We start from the raw sequence: 23,387 nt of genomic DNA, 5'->3' as shown, positions 1-23,387 counted from the left end.
GGAAAAATCCATATTACATAGCTCCCTCTTAACAAGGATTACTTAATACAGTACTTAGCACTGTTGGTAATTGTAAACCTGTCATAGACTTGAAATTCCCGATGAGTAGACAAAATAAAAAGACATTTTCTAAATGACAATGCGTCTATTTCAGCCAGCCTTGTAAAAGAATCCTTTTAGTGTCAGGAGATAATGAAAATACGTGTTACCTATGACTCAGTTAAAATGATGTCATGACCTGGCACTTTCTTTTCAGCACTGACACATCCATGTATTGCACAGATTAGGATGGGAATCTTGTAAATTTAAATGGAGTCCTCATTCTGTATTGCTGCTCAGCCAGGAACTGTAATTCTAAGTTTCTTGCAAGTTGTGAATAGTAGCAGGGGGCCATGAATAGCTTGGAAACCTATATTTTTTCCATTTTTTTAATGCAAATTACACTAGTAAGTAAAAAAAAAATCACTTTTGTTAAAAATACATTCAGAATTAACAAACGCAAAAAAGAAAAAAGACACATTTGGATTGTAACTCTTGCCTTCTGAATATTTAGCTTTATAACAAAAACCCAGCCTAGAAAAATAACATTCTTTACTGGATTTTGAGGCGGATACAGCTGTACAAATCAAAAATGTCATTCCAGATATTCTCACACTACTGTGCTCCAAACTGCTTCCAAAACATCATCCTTTAGTGTAGTAGTCAACAGTCCTGAAATACTAGTGCTTTCACTGCAACTTAAGCAGGAATATGAATGCCTACTTTATATATGTGTATATATCTCTATATACTTGAGTGTATGTATACATATGTGTGTACATATGCAATATATAAATATACACACATTATTTATAATACTTAGCACTTACATAGTAATTCTAAGCACTGCACAAACATTAATTAATCCTCACAATCACTATGTGAGGTAGTTATTATTATTCACATTTTATAGTTGGGGGAACTGAAACAGAGAGATGTTAAGGACAAACTTTTCTAACTTGGATGCCTAAAGTTAGGCTCCTAAATCCATGCTGAGGCACCGAAATAAATTGCTTGACTTTCAAAGGGCAGAGCACTAATAGCTCCCATTCAATGTGAATGGAAAGTCAATGCAAGCCATGACTGCTCATTATCCTTGAAAATCAGGCCACTATTTAGGTGCCTAAATACTTGAGCCGGTCAAAAAAAAATGTAAACGAAAAATACAGTTGTGTTAAAATCAAAATGTTTAATTGGAACAATATTTTTGACAGGAAGAAGTGAAAATGAATTGTTTTGACTTTCTCGTTTTGTTTAGACATTTTGATTAGTTTCATCTGGACTTTTATATTTAATTTATATGCATATATAAACATTTAATTTTTAATCAAATATAAAAGTCTAAAGGAAAGAAATCAACATGATCAAAACGAAATGATTCAACAGCAACAACTTGTTTCAATGGCCTCAACTTAAAATTTGTCAGATATTTTGTTTTGCAAGAAATTTCAGCTTTTTTTATTCCAAATGAAAAAAGTTTGAACTGTCAGAATTTCCCATAGAATGGAAATTCCATTTCCAGCCAGCTCTACTAAATATAGATTTAGGGGGTCTAAATTTAGGCGCCCACATAGGAAATTTTTTGAAGAAGACACCAATTCAGCCAAAGACGTTAAACATGTTTTTAAGGGATTTGCTGGTCCAGGGCTTAAGTGACTTGTCTATGGTCACATAGCTTATCAGGAACTCAGGAATTCCTGGCTCTTAGCCCCATGTTCAAGCCACAACATTATGCATCTTCCCTCAATATATGTAGGTGTGTATTATATATACATACATACATACATGCACACATACACACACACATATATAGAAAATCTTACAGAATTAATGTAAGTATAGTTCCTAAACCTGTCTTGTATCTTATTTTTAGTGGGGAATGCTTGTTCCACTGTCATTGTCCAGATTTATTGTTTGTGACACATTACATTCATGCATACACAGCGAAGGGCACCAATTTCTATAGCAATGGATAAGTAGAGTTAGTGCACAGGGCAACAGTACCTATAAGCCACAGAGACTGTGAAGGTTTGGCAAGCTAGGAAAAGAGTCGCTTTGTGACGACTTGCACCTTTCCAAGCACTGAACACTCATGCCCTCAAGCACACGTGGCTGTCAGGTATGTGTGGCAGGTGTGTGCATTTGTCTGGGCGGTTTCTGAACAAAGAAGGAATGATAATTCAAGTTCCTGAAAAGCCTGAGCAAAATCTTTTTTTTTCTAATGAAAGCTGCCTAAGTGCTTGAAAATACAGATCAAATTCAGAACAAAACAAATGTTCCTATGAGTTCAGAATATGTCATAAACACATTGACCTACTAGTAAAATCCCCAAAGGCATCTTGTTGCCAACTACATAACAGCACAGTTTTTTTCAGCCACAATTTTACAGGAAGATAAAATACACATTCTAACACACAATGAATCCCCAAATATACCACAAAAAGTTCTCCAATATTTCACCAATGCAGCTAGTCCCTCCCCACTCTACGCCAACCAAAACAAACAAAAGAAGTTAGATCCCTTCCGGTGCAATTAGAAAAAAGAATGCTCACTTACATAGGATTTTCAATTGAAATTAGATATAAAAGAGTAAACGTAGCTAATACATATTCAGTTGGCCTCTGTTGCTAGAAATCTGCAGATGTCTCTGTAGTTAGTAAAAGACATATTTAGAGTTAGTTATAAAAGCACCTACAGTGTGATAAATAAAAACAGTGGGGTTATGAAACACTGTTGTTTATTTCCAGTAGGTTCAGTTATTGGTTTAATGAGGGATTCCCTTTACCCCTTTCCCAACCCCAGAGATCTATTTCTCTTTTAAGCGTTATAAACTGTTTGTTTTCTTGACCATTGTGGAGGCTCATTAGTAAAGCACTTTTCTGTTAGCTGGCAGTTTTCGTACGTGGTCACTCTGGAGCTGCTGAGCAACAGAGCCTTATTCCCTGACACGAAAAAAAATCTTTCAGAATTAACAGCAGCAGGTTGAATCTAAAGGAAGTCGCTTCAGTAAGCCTGCACTGAGTTTCTCTGATGTGCAACTTAGTTGGGTTAAGGCAAGTATGTACTTGTACAGCCTTTAGGGCAAACAACTTGCTGTCTATTGGCTTCTGTTACAAGGTCATCATGGTATTTTTTAAATATTATAATGACTAAGGAGACTTGGTGCAAGTGGTCTCAGAAAGAACTGAATTGGATGAAATCATTTCATAACTCAAATAAGTAGGAATGAAGGTAGTAAACACAGGTAATAGCCAGCAGATGGCACCAATGCTTCTCCTTTTGAACCTTCCAAAGGCCTGGCAGTTGTTTTTGTGTATTCAGGAAATCCAAGAAGGGGGTAATGTGCATCTCTGTCTGTACTTGTTGGAAAGAGAGGTCGAATGCACCTTTTGTTTCTCTGTCTCAGCGTATGCTCATTCTTTTTTTTTTTTTAAACACAAAGGTTGTTTTTTTGCTGTTTGTAGAACACAGGGGGCCATCCTGAAACAAGTTTTTTGAAAGGTCCTTCAGCCCCCACACAGAAGTCACCTTGTTCATTTTGACCTAAAAGAGAGACAAGGGAAAAAACAATATTTGTAACCAACTAACAGATGGATTGATGCATCACCTCCCTTCACTTCAGGCACCCACTAGACTGGAAACATGTGCAACTAGCCTTTCCAAAACAACCTCCTGGAAACAGAGATCACTTCCTCTGCCTTAATACCCTGTTTGTATGGTCAGACAGATTGCATATGTGTGTGCACAGAAAGAAAGGACAGGCAAGTGATTTGCTCAAATAATCTCTAGCATCTTTTAAAATATTATCAAGGTATTTGATGCAGGTTCTCAAAACCTTGATTCTGGGTAGGAGCAGTATTTAATTATGTAATCCTCTGAGGCTGCTGACCATGTGTAACCTGGAGGATGACCTGAACAATAGTAATCCAGCAAAATGCAGATGCCTTTAGAAAAAAAAAATGGTTTGGTACATAGAACAGAATGGCTGAAAAGCAGCTGCATAGTTAAGTCACCTGTGGCTACCTCAGCAAAGTAATTGTGCAAGGTTTTAGCTGCACAGCTCCAGCCGACTTTAGTAAGAGCCCTATGGCTAAACTTGTATTGGTACCAGTTGCTATACAGGTGTTCAATGGTAGTTTACTTGAGTGAAACTTTGCTCGTATTGTTTAAATTACTCAAATATAAGTCCTAATTAAGGTATTTCAGCTGAAAGAGACAATCATATCATATCATATTCATATCACTGTGATGAATTGGGCATTATGAGGCCTGCTACATATCAGGGGCCCTATTCTGCTGATTAGACCTATGCCTTGCTTACATCTGCTCTTCAGACAATGTGAATGGCAAAATGGCACAATGTACTTTAGTTCTTTGATCTAATGTATGTGAAATTAGTATTCAGTCACCCGGACATGTAGCTGCAGCATTAGGCTAGGAGACCAATACAGTCAGAGTGATTATGCAATTTCAGCAGGCAGAGGAAATTGGAAACAGAGAAGGAGGCCAAACAACCAAACTAGAGATGGACCAAACCGGGTCACTGTATCCAAACCTCCTCATTCTTTGGGGACATTTGGATTCCTGATCTGAATTTCAGAGCTCAGGTCCCTCCATAAAATAAACTGCATGTAACCAAAAAGCAAAGCCTACAAATATTTCTGTGTAGCATATACATGACAGATAACTCAGGCTCACAGACCTAATAGAATGACAAGGAAATCTTTACTCAAGGAACAATTTCTCCAGTGCATTAGGCTTCAGCATCAGACAGGGATTTTTTTTGTTTCATCTCTTCTTTTCTTGAACAAACATGTTTATTGTGAACAACATAGGGAAAATCTCTTTCTATTTACTTTCTATTTGCATTGCCCGCCCTCCGACGTTCTCCCAGGGCAATGATCACACAGTGCAGAACCATGTTCCAAAACTCAAAGTATTTTTTTTAGGGCTGTCAAGCGATTAAAAAAATTAATCGCGATTAATCGCACTGTTAAACAATAATAGAATACCATTTATTTAAATATTTTTGAATGTTTTCTATATTTTCAAATATATTGATTTCAATTACAACACACAATACAAAGTGTACAGTGCTCACTGTATATTTATTTTTGATTATAAGTATTTGCACTGTAAAAAAACAAAAGAAATAGTATTTTGCAATTCGCCTAATACAAGTACTGTAGTGCAATCTCTTTATCATGAAAGTTAAACTTACAAATGTAGAATTATGTACAAAAAACTGCATTCAAAAATAAAACAATGTAAAATTTTAGAGCCTGCAGTCCACTCGGTCCTACTTCTTGTTCAGCTAATCGCTCAGACGAACAAGTTTGTTTACATTTGCAGGAGATAATGCTGCCTGCTTCTTGTTCACAAAGTCACTTGAAAGTGAGAACAGGTGTTCTCATGACACTCATAGCCGGCATCTCAAGATATTTACATGCCAGATGCACTAAAGACTCATATGTCCCTTCGTGCTTCAACCACCATTCCAGGGGACATGTGTCCATGCTGATGATGGGTTCTGCTCAATAACAATCCAAAGCAGTGCAGACTGACGCATGTTCATTTTCATTATGAATCAGTGCCACCAGCAGAAGGTGATTTTCTTTTTTGGTGGTTCGGTTTCTGTAGTTTCTGCATTGGAGTGATGTTCTTTTAAGACTTCTGAAAGCATGCTTCACGCCTCGTCCCTCTCAGATTTTGGAAAACACTTAGATTCTTAAACCTTGGGTCGAGTGCTGTAGCTATCTTTAAAAATCTCACATTGGTACCTTCTTTGCATTTTGTGAAGTCTGCAGTGAAAGTCTTCTTAAAATGAACATGTGCTGGGTCATCATCCGAGACTGCTATAACATGAAATATATGGCAGAATGCGGGTAAAACAGAGCAAGGGACATACAATTCTCCCCCAAGGAGTTCAGTCACAAATGTAATTAACGCATTATTTTTGTAACGAGCATCATCAGCATGGAAGCATGTCCTCTGGAATCGTGGCCGAAGCATGAAGGGGCATACGAATGTTTAGCATATCTGGCATGTAAATACCTTGCAATACTAGCTATAAAAGTGCCATGCACATGCCTGTTCTCATTTTCTGGTGACATTGTAAATAAGAAGAGGGTAGCATTGTCTCCTGTAAATGTAAACAAACTTGTTTGTCTTACCGATTGGCTGAACAAGAAGTAGGACTGAGTGGACCTGTAGGCTCTGAAGTTTTACAGTGTTTAGTTTTGGAGTGCAGTTATGTAACAAAAAAAATCTACATTTGTAAGTTGCACTTTCATGGCAAAGAGATTGCACTACAGTACTTGTACGAGGTGAATTGAAAAATACTATTTCTTTGTAACCAAAAATAATATACACTTTGATTTCAATTTCAACACAATAAAATATACACCTCTACCTCGATATAACGCTGTCCTCGGGAGCCAAAAAATCTTACCGTGTTATAGGTGAAACCGCATTATATCAAACTTGCTTTGATCCACCGGAGTGCACAGCCCCCCCCTCCCCGGAGCACTGCTTTACCGCGTTATAGCCGAATTCGTGTTATATCGAGTCGCGTTATATCGGGGTAGAGGTGTATATGAAAATGTAGAAAAACATCCAAAATATTTAATAAATTTCAATTGGTATTCTATTGTTTAACAGTGCGATTAAAACTGCAATTAATCATGATTAATTTTTTTAATCGTGATGAATTTTTTTGAGTTAATCGCGTGAATTAACTGCGATTAATCGACAGCCCTAATTTTTTGGGATTTCACTGCACTAATTCCAGTGCCACCGAGCAACTCCTACTGTGCAGTTTGCCTTCCATGCCAGTTCTTCCATTTTTGGACTATTCATTTCCCTCGTCTTATCATGCAAAGCCTGTGAGCACACTCCTGTCCTATTGTCTGAAAGTGGGCACTGGCATCTTCAACACAGACTGCCATGAAGCTGCTTTGTGGGGTATCAGCTGTGTTAGCCTGGGAATGACGTACACCTCTACCCCGATATAACGCGACCCGATATAACATGAACTCAGATATAACGCGGTAAAGCAGCACTGCGTGCTCCGGCAGATCAAAGCAAGTTCGATATAACGCAGTTTCACCTACAACGCGGTAAGATTTTTTGGCTCCCGAGGACAGTGTTATATCGGGATAGAGGTGTATATGGACACCGGCTCTGTTTGGTTCTATTTAGACTGCATGTTTTTGGGCAGCTTTTATAGCCTATTTCTATGGTCAGACAGTTTGTAAATGAGTATGACTAGGAAGGAAGGAAAGGAAAATGATTTGTACACAACTGCCTGTCTTTTGAGTCTTGTGCAGTGCGGAGCACATTGCTGGCATTTAAATAATAAACATAATAGATATTTAGAATACAAATAAAAATTCAGGTTGATGGAATTCTCCCATCATAATCCACAAAATCAATCAGTTCCTGTGAACAACTTGCTGGTGAAGGCTAACAAATACCTTGGAACTGCACAGATGTAACTAAGATGTGGGGATGAATCTCTGCACTCAATATCGAAATCCGTGCTGTAATCCACAATTCAACAAGCTTTATGAGTTCCACACAGGAGCAGCCATACTCAGATTAGATCCCTGAACATTTATATTGTCAGAGAAGAAAGTATGTCCTCCTTTGCTTTTGCACAGTACCTAACAGAATTGTACCCCCACCCTGACTGGAGCCAATAGGTGCTACTACAACATAAATAAACAAATATCTGCCTCTGATACCTAGTACTACAGAGGAAGGCCACCTCTCTTCTCTCTCTGCATAGACACAATGGTGCATATCCTCAGGTCCAGCTGAGCTGCATTCAGTGCAAGAATGGAGAAAGGAGACTGCATAGGTGGCTTTAAGTCACCTTTATGCACCCTTTATGCCTGGCATAAATTAGAGCAGCCTTAAAGATGCTTTAATTTTGGTCAGGCTGTCCATAGCTCCAAGGGTTTATTTCAGCATCCTGGGAGCACTGCATGTAGGAATGCCCAAACCATACTCCCTCTCTACTAGGAATCTTCCTTGCAACTGGAGGCCAGGAAGGTGGATGGTGTCGGAGTATCTAAGGCAGCTCTGCACAACCTGAAGATTTCCTCAAAATGGATTAATCTAGTCCAATGTATTTAGCTAATTCCTGCAAGTGATGAAATTATACATACTTTGAAGAGTGGGATTTGATTAACCATATATGTCCAGAAAACATACCGCCTTGTGCTGTGATCCTGGAAGATTTCAGAAACTAAGCAGCACTGGGATGGATAGGGGACCTCCAAGGAAGTGCTCAATGCTGCTGGAAGTGGTGTTGCTGATTCAATAGATGGTGCTCTTTCCTCTAGTTCAGTGCTGAGCCTAGAACCCAACATGGTGTTAAGGGGAACTGTGATGTTTTCATATAAGTTACAAAATTTAGGTCTTGATCACTTGTGGTCAATAATGAGCCCATGGTTTGTGCCTGATTTCAGTTTAGGCAAGGGGGATGTAATTGCCCAAGTCAGAATTTGATCTGCATAGTAATCCTCACTGGCAAACCACATTCTGAGTTGAGCAATTACTTTCAGACTATCTAAATTCTCCCCTGCAGTTTAAACTGAACTCACTATTCTTTTTCATGTTTCTTCCTGCACCGTTGTGTCGTGTTTCTGTGCACTGTTAAACAGCTGTTACATTCCAACCCAGAGATGGTTGTATTTCGCTGACAGCATATTTAGCAATATGTACATATCCTTTACCTACTTCACAGGGGTCCTGAGGGGTGTTGATTGTTTGTAAAACAAAGAAATCTTCTTGGCCACACACAGTAGTGTGAAGTCTAGCTATTTTAAAATTACTTTTTCTTTGAATCCTATGGGGTTAATATTGCTGTTCTCCAGTAGACAAGAGCCACGGGGAAACGAAAGATACAAATAACGCTTTAAAGCAACCTAATGTAGTCTTCTGTTATCATTTCAGGGATGCGATTTCCACTAAGTATTATCTTAAAAAGTGCTACGAGCTAGTCAAACTGCAATTTGATTAAACTGAAATTTGAATTTGTCACTCCACTATCTAATGATCTGCCCACGTTAACAGAGCTGAAGGCAAGGCATTGCTCCAGGATACACGTGTGTGTGCTCCTGGCCTGCCTCTGCAGTATGCAGTATAAGGCTGTTGCCACATGCTGTCAAAGATGGTTAAACATTGCGGGTAGAAATTCTATAGAACCTTGATCAAATACTGTACGGTGAGAGGGAAACATTACATGTCTTTGTTTGACTGTCACTGGGACATGACAATATGCCTTCTCTGGGTTTATTGGAAACAACATCAACTTACATACTGATTTCTGTCTTTTAGTGCAAAGAAATCACCTACATTCTAGCAAGAAAGCAGTACTGCCATAAAACAGAATTCAGTTTTAAAGATTCACCATATCTTTCTTTGTCTCAGCTACATGCTTTAAAATTTATATTGGCTTCTCTTTTCTATAGCTCCAGTGTTCCTTCCACTCAGCGTTAGCAGGCTCTGTAAATGCAATCAACTACTCTTGAAGAAGAAACACTGAGAGCATAAAGAGAATGGGATAATATCTCAGCTAGAGGGCTCCATATGTTGATGACAATGTATAGTACACTGAGAAAGAAATAGGATTAGAATTGTTCTAAGTACCCATGAGCCACACAGAGTACAAGGAAGGAAATAACATTTTCTAAATGTACAACATGATGCCCAAAGTGCAGGTGAAAAATCTTTATTTGAGCACATACAGATGGGAAGCTGAAGCTGGGCTGGAATGGGTGCTATGCACTATTGTAATTTAAGTCTGTTAAAATCCCCCCAGAAACTAGCATGCTTCACAAAGGGCCAAGTTCTGAGCATCCTCCCAGTATGAGATCCACAACCAGCAATTAAAGAAGTAAATACCAGACCCACATAAATAATAATGGCTGCTCGTTCATCAGCAGATTTCCTTTTTAAAAAAGTAATTACAAGATTTAGTTAAATGTTTCCATTACAGTTTGAATGGGTACTAGGGTTGAATTGATGTTGCCTAGTTATGTTTAGTTCTCTCCTTCCGTACAAATGATTGGAAGAGAAAAGGGACAAAGGAAATGATGCCCTCTTGCAAGTCATCACATGCCATACTTTCACCTAATGAGCTTGTGATATTAAACAAAACCCCAAAGTTACACCTTTGCACTGCAGTGAGGCAAGATTCACCTGGGCAGTAATGAATCTGTGACTTGCTTTCTGCTTGGCACTAGTACAGTTGATGTTTGTAAATCATTGCCATGTTGCAGTCTAAGGATGAGCAAGGACTTCAGTGAAAATCTGCTCCAGTCTTTTGCTTTTGCTGACATTTTCTTTTCCACTCAACCCCAAAATGTATCAGCTTGTATTTCTAGGCAGTGGAGGGAACTGTCACTCGCACAGTATAGTCAAAATATACCATCCTAGTTAAACTGATTTCAAAAGCAACATGCCAGTAAAATAAAGAAAACAGAAGTGAGGAGAGCAAAGAAAGTAGAGGGACACTTCAAAGAATAGATGCTCTAATGAGAGAAATGCTAACTATGTTTGCTGCATAATATGTTTCTAAACCTCTGATAAACAGCTAAAATCACCAGGCCAAATCCTTAGTCAGATTTTACTCAGGACTTGTCTACACATATAGCACTGCACTGGTGCACTGTAGCACTTAGTGAAGATGCTACCTACACCAGCAGGAGAGCTTCTCCCATTGGCATAGTTAATCCACCTCCCTGAGAGGTGGTAGCTATGTCGACGGGAGAAATCCTCCTGTCGACATAGCACTGTCTACACCAGGAGTTTGATGTAGACTGTAGTATAGACCAAGTCTCAGTCTGCCTGAGGGAGGGTTAGTAAAATCCATGTCAGGACATCAGTCTTATTAAAACAAATATGACACATGGTACCCCACCACAAGAAATCATTATGTTGCAAAGAAGGATAATGTTAGTGGTTAAGTGCAGAACTTGAATTCAGTCTATCAAGAAAGGCTTCTGCCTATCCTGAATTTTTAAGACACGTAATCTTTCAGTTTAATAATCCTTTAATATCTGCCTAGCACTCCATAGAATATCTCAGAAGTTAAGTACTTACATATACATGGGCTGTAGCTGTAAATGAGATGTCTTCTGTGGGCCTTGATAGCCGTAAGAGTCAAATCCACCTATGAAATCAACTGAAAGAGGGGAAAAATTGCTTTCATTAGCAACATCTTTTCAGAAGAGATAGGCACTATCATTCAAGAACAAGCTTCCACACAGATTACTTTGGACAGACCCCCTAATAATCTATCTACTAAAATTAGAGTGACTAACTGTATAGAGGGTGGTGGTGGTGGGGGGTAAATGGGGGAGGAGAGGCAGTGTCTTCAGAGACAGACAATGAGGGATTTATAAAATCCATCTACACCAGAGAGAATTATGCATCACTTTTTTCTCAAGCAGACCACCTTATTGGAGTATAAAATTACATTTTATCTGGATATTACAAATGCTGCAAACCATTTATTTATTGGCATGGATGCAATGCAACTGACTGTGATTATTGTGTCAAGCTCACTGACATACTCTGGTTCAGTGTTCTAGCAGAGAAAGCATATTGATCCTATTCTGTTTGAGAGACAGAAGTTGCTCTGATTCCCTGCTTTGACATTTGGGTTGAAATGCAGAGACAGAGACTTAGAACAATTTATCTGAGCATTGGAGATGGGCCTTCACAGATCTAAGGAAACTCCAAATACAGTGGAGGTATATAAGTGGGGGCTATTTTCCAACTCACACCACTGCTTACCCATGTTTATTTATTTTATATCATTTCTGGGACAATACAGTCACATCCGAGTCAGAGACTCCCAGTTTCCCATACTCAAGCGCTTTCTTTTAAATGGTGAAATATGAGGTCTTTGTGTCTTACTTAACTGTAGCCCTCATATATATTTGGATGCTATCTCCATGAAATATTCTAACCTACATATTGTACACTAATGCAGCATAAATAACTGCATCTACTTCAACAGGAGAGATTGAGAGATACCCACCCCAGAATAGCTTATAGCCTGGTGATTAGACCCTGCTCCAGAGTGGGGATTTGAACCTGCGTCTCCCACATCCAGGGTGAGTGCCCTAACCATTGGGCTATTAGGTAAAAAGGGGGCACTTCCCATCATTGTCGTTTTGTTAATGGAGGCTAAATCCGCTTATGACTCTAGCCTGAAAAATCAGCGAGATTTGACATTTAGATGAACTATTTTGGCATTTCCAATTTTTTTCCTTTCAATTGAAACAATTCATCGAAATCTACATGAATTCATGAAATGGTTTGACCCAAATAAATTTCAGCCGAAAAATTTCACCTAGCTCTAGTGGACACCACCTTGATGTTTCTTAGCAAGAGAGACGGCAAAGCTGCAAAGTTCAGATCTGGAACTGTATTTCCCCTAAGTACTGGGATGTCCTTGAGCAAACTGTGATTCTGAAGGTATTTGTATGCACCAGAAAGTAGCAAATTACTCTCTAATATAGGAAAGTCCCTTCTGATATGAATGCAATAATAAAATTAGAGTTCACCTGTCATTCCTTTTATAATTCACAAATCTGTATTTGAGATCTTTCATAGTGGACAACTTAAATACTGCATCTCACAACACATCATTACGAAGAGCTTTCACTCTAGGATAAACACTAACAAATAATCATACTTAAACATACACATATCCACTTTCCCAAAACTCTAAACTATCCTTTTCGTAGGGCCGCGGTTCACCGTTCCAGGCCAATGAGGGCTGCGGGCAGTGGCAGTCAGCATAGCCCTTGGCCCACGTCGCTTCCTACAGCCCCCATTGGCTTGGAACGGCGAACCGCGGCCAGTGGGAGCTGCGATTGGCCCGAACCTGCGGATGCTGCAGGTAAACAAACCGTCCTGTCCCTCCAGCAGATTTCTCTGACGAGCCGTGTGCCAAAGGTTGCTGATCCCTGGTCTAGCCCAGTGTATCTAAAAGATCACCTAAAGCGCTGGAAAAAGGCCTTGGTCGACAACTTTGCTCCTCTGGCACAATGGTGCTTTCATCCATAAGGGTAAAGCTCATCTGTACAAGGGACAGAAGTTTCTTGGGGGTTTGTCCAAGACAGTGGAATGAACTCTCCCAAGAACTAAGGACCATCTCAAACCTCACCATCTTCCACTTCAAGAGCAAGGCAAACTTCTTCATTTTGCCTTCTCCAACATAAACACATAATAGTATGTACATTAAAAAACAAATCAAAGCAACAACTTCCCCCCCCACGCCAACACCCAAATCCCTATCAAAACAAAACACTCCACTGCATTCACAATTCTTCTTTGGGTGAGAGGATGAGAGAGAGGATGAACTACATGCCACAGATGTTAGTTGCATTGTTTAATGCACTTGGATACTATGGTGATGGGGATAGAATAAGAAGCAGTATAGACTAGAACGTAAGTAATCCCACTGTAATTAAAGGCACTACTTATTCAGTGAGGTGCTATTCAGCATGAGCAGAGCTAGCCCCATCCGGTCCATAATTAAGACCATTTGTACTGCAAAAAGGAGTAACAAAGACTATAACTAAATGGATTTTAGTGTGGATTACAGAGCTCTATGTTCACACTGCCCGGTCTTCTATGCTAGCCCCTCCAATTTATATATAGTGCCCCTTATGTACATCTGACTTCCTACTTACACCTGTTAAGGCACACATCTGCACTTCCCTTACATCAGCTCCGTATACTGCAGCCATTCACTCGGTACACTACAAATGAGGTTCTAGATGCAGCCCTTGCACAGTGAATATATTCCTCCTCCTGGAGTATACAGTCACAATGCTAACTTTGTGACATAATTATTTCCATGGGAAGAGACACGTGTAATAAACACAGGATTGAGATTTAAGGAGGACATGAATGAGCTCTTATTCAAACACAGATACATTCAAAGATAAGGGTGACACAGGCCTTTGCTGGTATGTCTTGTAGTGAATTGCTTTTTGTATAAATGTTCTCTTTTTCAGCCTTCACCTTCTGAACAAAGAATTCAGAAAACAAGCTGTCTGGGCTAGATTGTCCACTGTTATAAATCAGCATAGCTCCACTGGCTTCAACAGATCTATGCCAATTTAAGTCAGCTGGGGGGACCTGTCCCTCTATATAGTATGTGTGTGTGTTCAGATGTATGTTGTAACATAAAGTTGTACTCTGTAAGTAATGACAAAATGACTCTATCACAGGCAGGGATGCTTTGTTTTGAAGCCACAAGAAGAAATATCTTGAGGGACTTTCTAGGTTCTTTCCCAGAAAGCTAAACCAAAATGTTCAGAAACAAATTCCCAGCAATAAAAGGAGTTTCTGTGGGCTCAGGAAAAAAATGAGTGCTATTATCTCTGCATGGCTATGTGTCCCTGTCTTTTGCTTTGTTGCACAAAGGAAACTCAGTGTGTAAACAGGCCAGATTACAAAGTGATATAAACAAGATGGGCCTATAGAGACAGCTCTGTTTTAACCAGACAGTACAGGCTCCCCACTTGTATATCCAGATGACAGTAGGGGAGAGAATATGATTGTGACCTTGTTAAAGGGATACAATGGCTCCTTACGTACAACAACAGTGCTGCAAGTGAACTAGGAATGGTGGGTAGTATGATATTAACTCTGATGCAGAGAATGCCTCTAATTTCTTTGCAGCACATTTTCTTCATTGTGGCAGCATCTCAGTTAGCTCTGCAAAGCCTGTGGTGCCCAGACTGTGCTAAAAGCTCCCTATGGATTTTGAGTTAGTTCCTCAAAGTATGCAAAATGCTGCCCTTTCTGCTGGGCATTTTATCCTGGCTGTGCCTGAAAGGTCACTAAAAGTGTCATACTACAGATACACTCCTGGCAGCAGTAACATGAGATGAATAAAATAAGCCTCATTAGCTGAATCATTACAGATGTTTCAATTCCTAACCATATCCATCAAACACATTTTTGCCTACTATATTTTACTTTTATCTTGTATATCATCATTACCAAACTCAGGTCTTTAATCATGTTTTGCCTTCATAAACACACACACACACAATCCTACTCACATACCATATCAACAGATGAGATATACTGAGAGACTTGCCTGAAATCTGGTAATGGAACATTTAACAATGAATAGCTCACTTTCATTTGTGAGTCTGAATCTCTTTCTTGCCTTGCTGATACTAACCTGCTCCTTGGTTTTAAGGTCAGGTTTACAAAAGCACCATAAACTCTTTCTAGGACATAACTGGGGAAGTCATGTAATTAAAATTGGTTATGGCTCAAAATAATGGACATATTTTCTATTAATACACCCACTAAAGACCTGATCTTGCAATCCTGGCACATAGTCAAAACTCCCATTGAAGTCAATAGGAGCTTTGAATTTGTCTCAGTCTGTAGGATGGGATCGTAAGTCTGAATTCCGTATTCAACTTCAGTTGTTGGACATTTGTTGGTGTGCAAAGAGCCTATTAAGCTGGGATGTGTATATCTGAACAGAAGGGGCCCCGTTTATATAAAAGAGTGAGGAGTTTCTACCAAGACCAGCAGGGAGGAACAAAGACATAATCAGATAGAGAAGTAGGCAGGAAATAATGTGGTATAATGTAGCAAAATGATGTCCATGCAGAAAAAAGGGAAGAATATTAAAAGAAAACTCAGGTGACCGGACATCCCCCTCCAGCAAATAATACAAATGGCTTCAGTAGAGCTATGGCAATTTATACCAGCTTAGGATCTGACCCAAGAAGTTTAACAAGCATAGTTAGGAGCATGAGCCTATAGAAATAACACTGACATTATGGTGTTCATCAAATTTAGTAGGGACGTAAAATTCAGTACAGATTAAATATGAAAGGATACAGACTCTTGAGAGGAGGAGCGGGAACGAGTGGGTTGGGAAATAGCCATACATGTTACAAAAAATCATTCTTATCAAAACAAAATATTCCACTGTACACACAATTCTCCCCCTGGAGAGAGGCTGCGAGAGAATGGACCACACATGACAAATGTCAGTCACGTTACTCAATGCACTATTGGAAGGCTCTCAGCTACCACGGTGATGAGGGTGGTATAAGAACCTATCTGGACTAGACTAGAATACCGGATGTAGTTAAGAGCTGTGCAAAAATGCTGAATTTTACAAATCTTGACACGATTTAGAAATGATTAATGGCGTGAAATTAGGGCCAATTTTATTAAATTTGAAATTAAAGCAGAAAACCAGAAGTCTGGCTTAAAAAATAAATAGAAAATCTATAAGCTAGGAGGAAGAGCTTCATGCTCTTGCAGGCTACCATTGCCATCTGGCCTTCTGCTAGGCTGTCTTGTGATGGCATGATACTCACTGCCTGCCAACCCTACCCTAGCCTTACCCTTTGTATGCTGTGAGCGTGGCTGTTACGCACTGTTCAGCAGATAGGCAGAGGTTTGCTCTAATACAAATCTTCAAAAAAGTTTTCTTACAATGCTAATCGAATGCCATAGGCTTTGTCTTGTGGATATCGCAGTTAAGACCCACAGAAGAGGATAGCAGAAAAGTGGCAGGGACAAAGAGCGTATCTGCCAGTTTGTGAAGCTGTGCCATTACCAGTGAGACATTATAGCAATAGATTGAAACTACGTAAGAGTTCCAAAGAGTTAGCAGAAGGAAATCCTCTAGCCATATTTCTCTGCTCTGGTTTTGATGTGCTCTCATAATTGCAATTTCATTCCCTTTCACAGCAATGGAAACCGTTCTTTGGCAGTCCCTTCTGGTAGCTCATGAATTTCCAGGTTTTCCAGCAGATCCTTATACCACTTAATTTGTTCTTTGAGACAATTCCCTGCGGGGCCTCTCTGAGCCCTGCTGATCCCTGGCCAGCTCTTCCCTCACTCCATCTGGTATAAGCTATAATCAGCAAAATCAGATTGTCAGAATTTTGTGTTATCACATCCCAATCAAGCTCTTTCCTCCATTCTGTTAAATGTCTCCACTCCCACTAAAATAATTTTAAAAATATATGTTATGTTTTCTCTTTAAGTATATCTTAGACAGGCTGGGCCTTCCAGAACAATTTTCATTTGCTCTCCAATTTTTGTGCATGTGAACATTTTCAAAGTGTCCTTGAGATATTTTTAAATTGATAAAATATTTCTAAATTAGCTAAGGATTCCATAAGTTTTGCCCAGTGCCATCTAGAGGTAATGCAAGTTAAATAGGATCATCAGGGCACTAATAAAAGGAATTCTTAGGCGGAATTTGCTATAGGCCATCTCATCACAAGGGCTAAGCTGGTGATAAGGAAAGCGCAGACTGGAGCCATACTACCACAATTATTATTTATTATTTGTATTATTGTAGAACCTAGGAGCCCCAGTCCTGGCCCAGGGCTCCATTGTGCTAGGCACTGTATAAACATGGAACAAAAAAAGACAGTCCCTGCCCCAAAGATCTTACAATCTAAATATAAGCCAAGAGACAAGAAATGGATAAAGCCACACAGGAGAGTAACAATATTGGTCAGCATGATGGGCTGTGGTCTCTGCACTCAATAGTGTAACGGATGTCAAGTTTTTTATAGGCCTGACTGCAGAGGAGAGTTTTAAGAAGGGTTTAGAAGGAGGATAACGAGTTAATTTTGTGGATGTTTATGGGAAGTGCTTCCCAAGTGTGAGAGGCAGCAGGCAGAAATCACAAAGGTGGAAGATGGAGGCTGGCATCATGGGACAATCGGAGCAGGAACTGACATATCAATAGCAAATGAGAAATGATACAATACAAATAAACAAGCATAATAAGAATTAATAAGCATAACAAAGAGGAGAACTGGGCCCTGAATGTGTGAAGACTAACGAGGAAAGATTAATGAAGAGCCATCCAAAAATTTAAAAGGAAAAGGCAAAAGTAATAAGAAATATGGAAACCTTTAGGGGGTGAAATACTAATAGACTAGAGAAAATGTAGCACAAAGATATGTGTCAGATAGGTCTAGAAACACCCAGGACACTACAAAAAATCCAGTTTGACTCCTACAATAGGGAAAACACTAAATTGGACGGAATACAAGAATGCCACACTGTGCAAGTGAGCAGACACACCTTGAAAAGTACAGCTCAATAGCTTTGGACCCCCAAACAAGGGATTTTGGAGGTTAGCTGTTCATATCAAACCTGCTTTAAAGAGTGCCAGACAAATGAGTGACAATGCTTTTCAGTTGAACTTGTTTGGAGCAGTTGTGACAAACTATACATTGCATTGAGTTAATCATATATGTGCATTCTCAGTAGATAGTCCAGCCAATGTAGACACAACTCAAAGTCTCTTTAAACACAGCAGTTTGAATTAAGACTAGATGTCAAACTATTTGCTACAGTAGAAATACTGTACAGCGTCCAGTATGATGTAAATCTGTATATGATGAATGGTTAACCTGAGTGTCTAGTCAGAACTGCAAAACTCCTTTGTTACTAACCCATTTCTATTATGGACTTGATAAAGTTGTGTAGGGCATTATTATCTTGATCTCCTGTCTTGAGTTTCTCCTCCAAGGACAATTACATCTGAGAGTAGCAGAGTAAGATTTTTGAAAGGGTTTGGGTGTAAAATTAATCTCTCTTTATAGAAAGGAGATTTACTTTGCATGCTCCCTGCATCTTTTCCAGTGCAATTTGCTTCTAAGGTGGCTTTTTATACTAGTGGAATCAATATAATATTTTAAGCAGCCTTATTTAAAAACACTTTTAATTTAATAAGATTCAGCAATGGATGATGAATGAAAAAAATACAATAATGTAAGGCAGATACATCCCCTTGGCTACTGTGATTCATTGATTTTATTAAACAGTATTCCATCGTGATGAGCCACCAAAATGGAAATGTTACTTCCTTCAAGCATTAATGTTACGTTATTTAGATATTTTTGAAACTCGAGCTTGACAATCCCCATAGGAGGCAGTGAGGGATGTGGGGGGAGGGGCAGGCAAGACAGTGAGGAAGAAGGGAAATTAACATCTACGAAGCCAGAGACAGCACCAGGTTCCCCCCACATTATTTTATTTTTTTATATATTTTGTTTCACGCCACATCCCAGTCTCTTAGGGACTCCTTTAACATCAACTTCATTAGTTATGAAGGCAGCAATCCATAGCCAATTTTCCTTTCATGTCAAGCTTGTTCACATATAAACCCAGCCCTTTTGTTGGAAGCATTTGCAATTAATCCCGAAAACAAAGAAAATGCAAATCTTACAGTCTACTCCAACCAACCCTTCTGACTCAAGGTCCTGACCACCATCTATTATACACTAAAATGAATTGAAATTCCCACTTTGAACCTAACCTAATTTTCTAGTGATAATAGGCATGGATTCCCAGAAGCACTCTGTGCATCTTGATAGTAACATCCTAATTTCCTTTCCTGGTAAATGTTTTAAATAAGATTTTAGCACCAAAGGAAATTAACCTTTAAATTAATTGTAATTATAAAATGCCATCGCTGATTTTGTCTTCAGCCTAATTACTTGCTATTATTTAAACAAACTGCCCCTCCTCTGAGCTTTCACTTTGTTTCTCTCTCTGCAGCACAGTGCCAGCTGATCATACCTAAGGCAGCATAATGTCTGTGTAGGTCCTGTAAACACCTGGATAGTGTAGTTCAATTTACATGTCAAACACAACTAGTTTTTGTTTTTCTATCTGCTATTTATATACTCCCCCTCTGGCAGTTAAGGCTGCTTCCTAGATGTTTTCAATGTGTACTTTAGAACAAGTGGCCAAACCTTTTGGGATTCAGAGTGTTTACATCTCGCTGCTGGGGGAATGAGACGGTAAAAGCCAACCCTCTCTGTTTTTATTAGAGGCCATTTCTAAGGCTAGAACACAACTGAAAGTAATGAAGTGGGAATCAGCTATTGTTACTTTCAAAAGGCTGATGCTGTATAGACTTCCCAGTAAGTTTCCTACATGCTCATTGCTTGTGGTGGTAGTTTGGTTTCCCAAGCCAGCTTGTTGTAGGATGAAATATGTCAAACAGTGTCACGGGATTTCAGAAGCTCCATTCTGTGTGTGTTTGCATCAGCATCCTGACAGCGGAAAAACATCCCATTGCTTTCCCCCTCTCCCTCTCTGGCTTCGCTTGCTTTATGTAGCAGTCACAGCACTAAATGAAACAAGTACACAGAAAAGATTCTAGCCAGTCAGTGGCTGTAAATTTGGGAGTGCAGTTGGGCCAAAGCACTTCGACAAATTTCAAATATATCTTTAGCCTCCCAGCCTCAGTCTGCTCATACAAGGCACAAATAGCTTGTTGAATAGGTGGGAAAACAGGTGCATGCATGTGTGTGGGGGGGTTCTCATATTTGTGTTTCAAGCATTGGTTTATAGCATTGGTTTATAGCATTTATTGAGAGTTTTTTTAATGCCTCAAAGAGCCATTCATGGGGCCAAAATAATGCAGGAGTCAGGCTTCCCAGGATATTTCAGTTCTTAGGTGGTAGATTTCTTTTGCATTACTCTGACCTGAGAAATGGCTTCCTGAGGCAAAACATATAAACACAAATATGAATACTGAGATAAACAGTCCTACTGGAGAAGGCACAGTTCTAGTGGAGACTTTTTCTATCCTCTTAGCCTCAAAACTCCCAATTCACACATCAGAGAGAAGCAAGGAGGAAGAGCGACAGATTTGCAGTTTAACATTTATTACATGTTTCTGATTCTTTGTACTGTACTTTCAGAGCTTTTTAAGCAGAGACTAAGGCACAGTACTAATTCTCAATAATGCCTCACTAATCATACTGTGGGAGGCATTCGGCACAGAAATAAAGTAATATACAATAACATCTTGGACTTCTATATGCCCTTTCATCCAAAGAGCTCAAAGTTATGAAGGCCTGCCAACACACCTGAGACGTATGTTAGTATTATTGTTTTGTCTTTACTCACCTGGTCTGTAATTATGCTGGGGTGTTCTTTTTATAAATGAATGAGAAACTGTTTTTATGATATTGCCTAGCACCCCAAGCACATTTATTATTATTATCCCTATTTTAAAAACGGGAAACAGGTATGGACAGGTTAAATGACTTGCCCAAGGTCACAAAAAAGTCTATATCAGAGCCAAAAATAGAACACGGGTGTCCTGGCTCCCAATCCTGTGCATTCGCCAGAAGATCACATCTCTTAAAACTAACCAAATAAAATTCTCTTTTCCCATCCTTGTGAAATCATCATGGCACTTATCAGTTCATGGCTGGTATCCCAGAGCACCTCATTCTTTAACATTACAAATATCATTGATTTATGGGGGTTGTAGTATCTGTGACATTGTATTCTGGGATATCTTCAGTGAATCAGGAAGTACCAAGAGGTTTTCACTGAGGGAAGTAAAGAAATTAAAAAAGGTTACTTAGAACTTATTTCTGTGCCAAATATCCCTAAAAGTCTGGGTTGATGGATATTCAGCATGGAAAGCTGTCATTTTTGCTTTGCATTTCACTTTGAAATAACAAAAGAGGGAACAAGTTCTTAACAGGCAGTGATGTGGCACAGTAAGGTGAGAAGCCACAGTTGCCATATTTTAGATTCACCCCTGCTAGTACCGGGTGATGCAAAGCAGACCTCCCTGTGCTCCAGGACAGATAATAGTTCTACTGCTGTCTTCTTTGAGGGTGTGTTACAAAGGGAGAGGTCAACTTTAGTTTGTAACTGTGGCTGCACAGGTGCCCCGGTGATGGATGGTGCTAGGTGGGGATGCACTGCACTGGCACATCCCCCTGCTGTCTCAGCTGCACCTCCGCCCTAGTCAGTGCTGCCCACCTTTGGGCTCCACTGACCCCCTTACCACTCCTCGTCCACCAGCAGAGGAGAGGTTGAGTCTGTTGAAAGTTTGTGCGGGTGCATTCCAGCTAAGCAGCCAGGTTCCTTGTTTAATTTCCTGCAGTATAAAAATCCCAGGAGGATGTTGTTTTATTGATGCCATTCCTGTTTTTGTCACTAAGTATCTGAATATTTAATAACATTTTTGAAAATATGTTGAATTTACTTTACGGAAGGCAGCTAACAGCTTATAGCAGGGAGCCAAACTGCTAGTGAGCAAAAGCCCATTAAATGAACGTTTCAAAGTATTAAAAATAGTTTGTAATCTTTTAAAATTGTAGCCCTAATAAGATTTCAGGAAACAAATGAGAAGCTCTGGTAAGTTTACAGCTGTTGAATGCAGCCAAGCAATGATAGCTGTCAACATTTTCCTGGTTTATTTTTTTAATTGCTGCACTAATAATGCTAATGAAGTTAGAATGACAATCACTGAGTCATACCAATGGCAATAGGGCAAATGATGGAGAGGAGTAATGGGAGGCCCAGCTGGGGGACTCAGGCTCTCCCCTCTTCCCAGATCTAGACCTCCAGGGGAATCCCTCTCAGAAGCACCAGGCTTCCAAGTTTCAAGTCTCCCTCCCTACTTGGGCACATGAAACAGGAGGCAGAGCAGGTCCCAAAGAAGCAACAGGGGCTTATTCAGCCACAGCCAAGAGTAGCATTAGGAAGGCAGGGGGTGAGGCACCTTCACAGCCCTTGGACATTGGGGATGACAGCAGGGTGTTTATTACCATTAGAATGCTGGCCATTCTTTTCTGTCTGCTGATTGGTTGTTTGTCCCCCATCGCCTTCCACCCTACTCTCCTACTGTCTCCCTGCTGCCAGCCTTACTCCTCCTGCCCTGGATGTTTCTCCCCCCAAATTCTCCTTCCCTTCCTTCCTTTTTCCCATGCTCTCAGCCCCTCCTAACACTTCGCCTCACCACAGCCTCTATTCCCATCACACCACAAATAAAAAAGAACATGGAATTAACAAGAAGTGTGCCCATTATACTGGCCTGCATTAGGCAAGTTAAAAGCCAGAGCTTTTCCTTTTGGCTACAATGCCCACCTTATGCTCCACTTTCTCCCTACACCTAATTTCCTTCCCCCATTATTCCTTCTATTATTCCTCTGCTTTTATCTGGCACCACTTTCATGCTTGTTTCACCACTGATGGCAGGGGTCAACCAAAAGCCTGAGATTATGGACATAACTGTGAGGACCTGAGAAGCCTGAAAAGACCTGAGCGTTAGGGCAAACGCTCTAGGTTAAGTAAATCAGGCACCCATCATAAGCTTGATCACTTGGCTTTCATGTTGCTGTGAACCTAAGACCCCTTTTATGCCAACCGGCAAAAGACACACCCAACAGATTGTTGTCAGAATATTCAGCCAAACAGTGTCTTGTAAGGTATCACGTAAAAACTGGTGACAATCTGCTCATTAATGTCACTGTGTGATGTATGTA

At 39.8% G+C, this 23,387-nt stretch overlaps 1 protein-coding gene across 7 annotated transcripts in view; it reads right to left on the bottom strand.

Moving 5' to 3' along the window:
* Positions 1-519: 519 nt before the first annotated feature.
* Positions 520-23,387, bottom strand: part of NKAIN2 (sodium/potassium transporting ATPase interacting 2) — a 745,781-nt gene continuing 722,913 nt past the window's right edge. For 4 of the 7 annotated variants that reach the window (XM_005280190.5, XM_005280192.5, XM_005280191.5 and 1 more), the window contains 3 exons: positions 11,152-11,233; positions 8,257-8,400; positions 520-3,582 (listed from right to left, as the gene is read on the bottom strand). In XM_005280190.5, coding sequence (XP_005280247.1) covers positions 3,573-3,582; positions 8,257-8,400; positions 11,152-11,233 — 236 coding nt within the window. In that variant the 3' untranslated portion in view covers positions 520-3,572. Of the gene's footprint in view, positions 3,583-8,256; positions 8,401-11,147; positions 11,234-23,387 lie in introns of those variants that run through there. The other 3 variants (XM_005280193.5, XM_065588510.1, XM_024113933.3) reach the window with 2 other exon arrangements.

Source organism: Chrysemys picta, chromosome 3 (assembly GCF_011386835.1).
Source record: "Chrysemys picta bellii isolate R12L10 chromosome 3, ASM1138683v2, whole genome shotgun sequence".
Taxonomy (NCBI): domain Eukaryota; kingdom Metazoa; phylum Chordata; order Testudines; family Emydidae; genus Chrysemys; species Chrysemys picta.
This window is presented reverse-complemented; position numbering and strand designations above follow the sequence as displayed.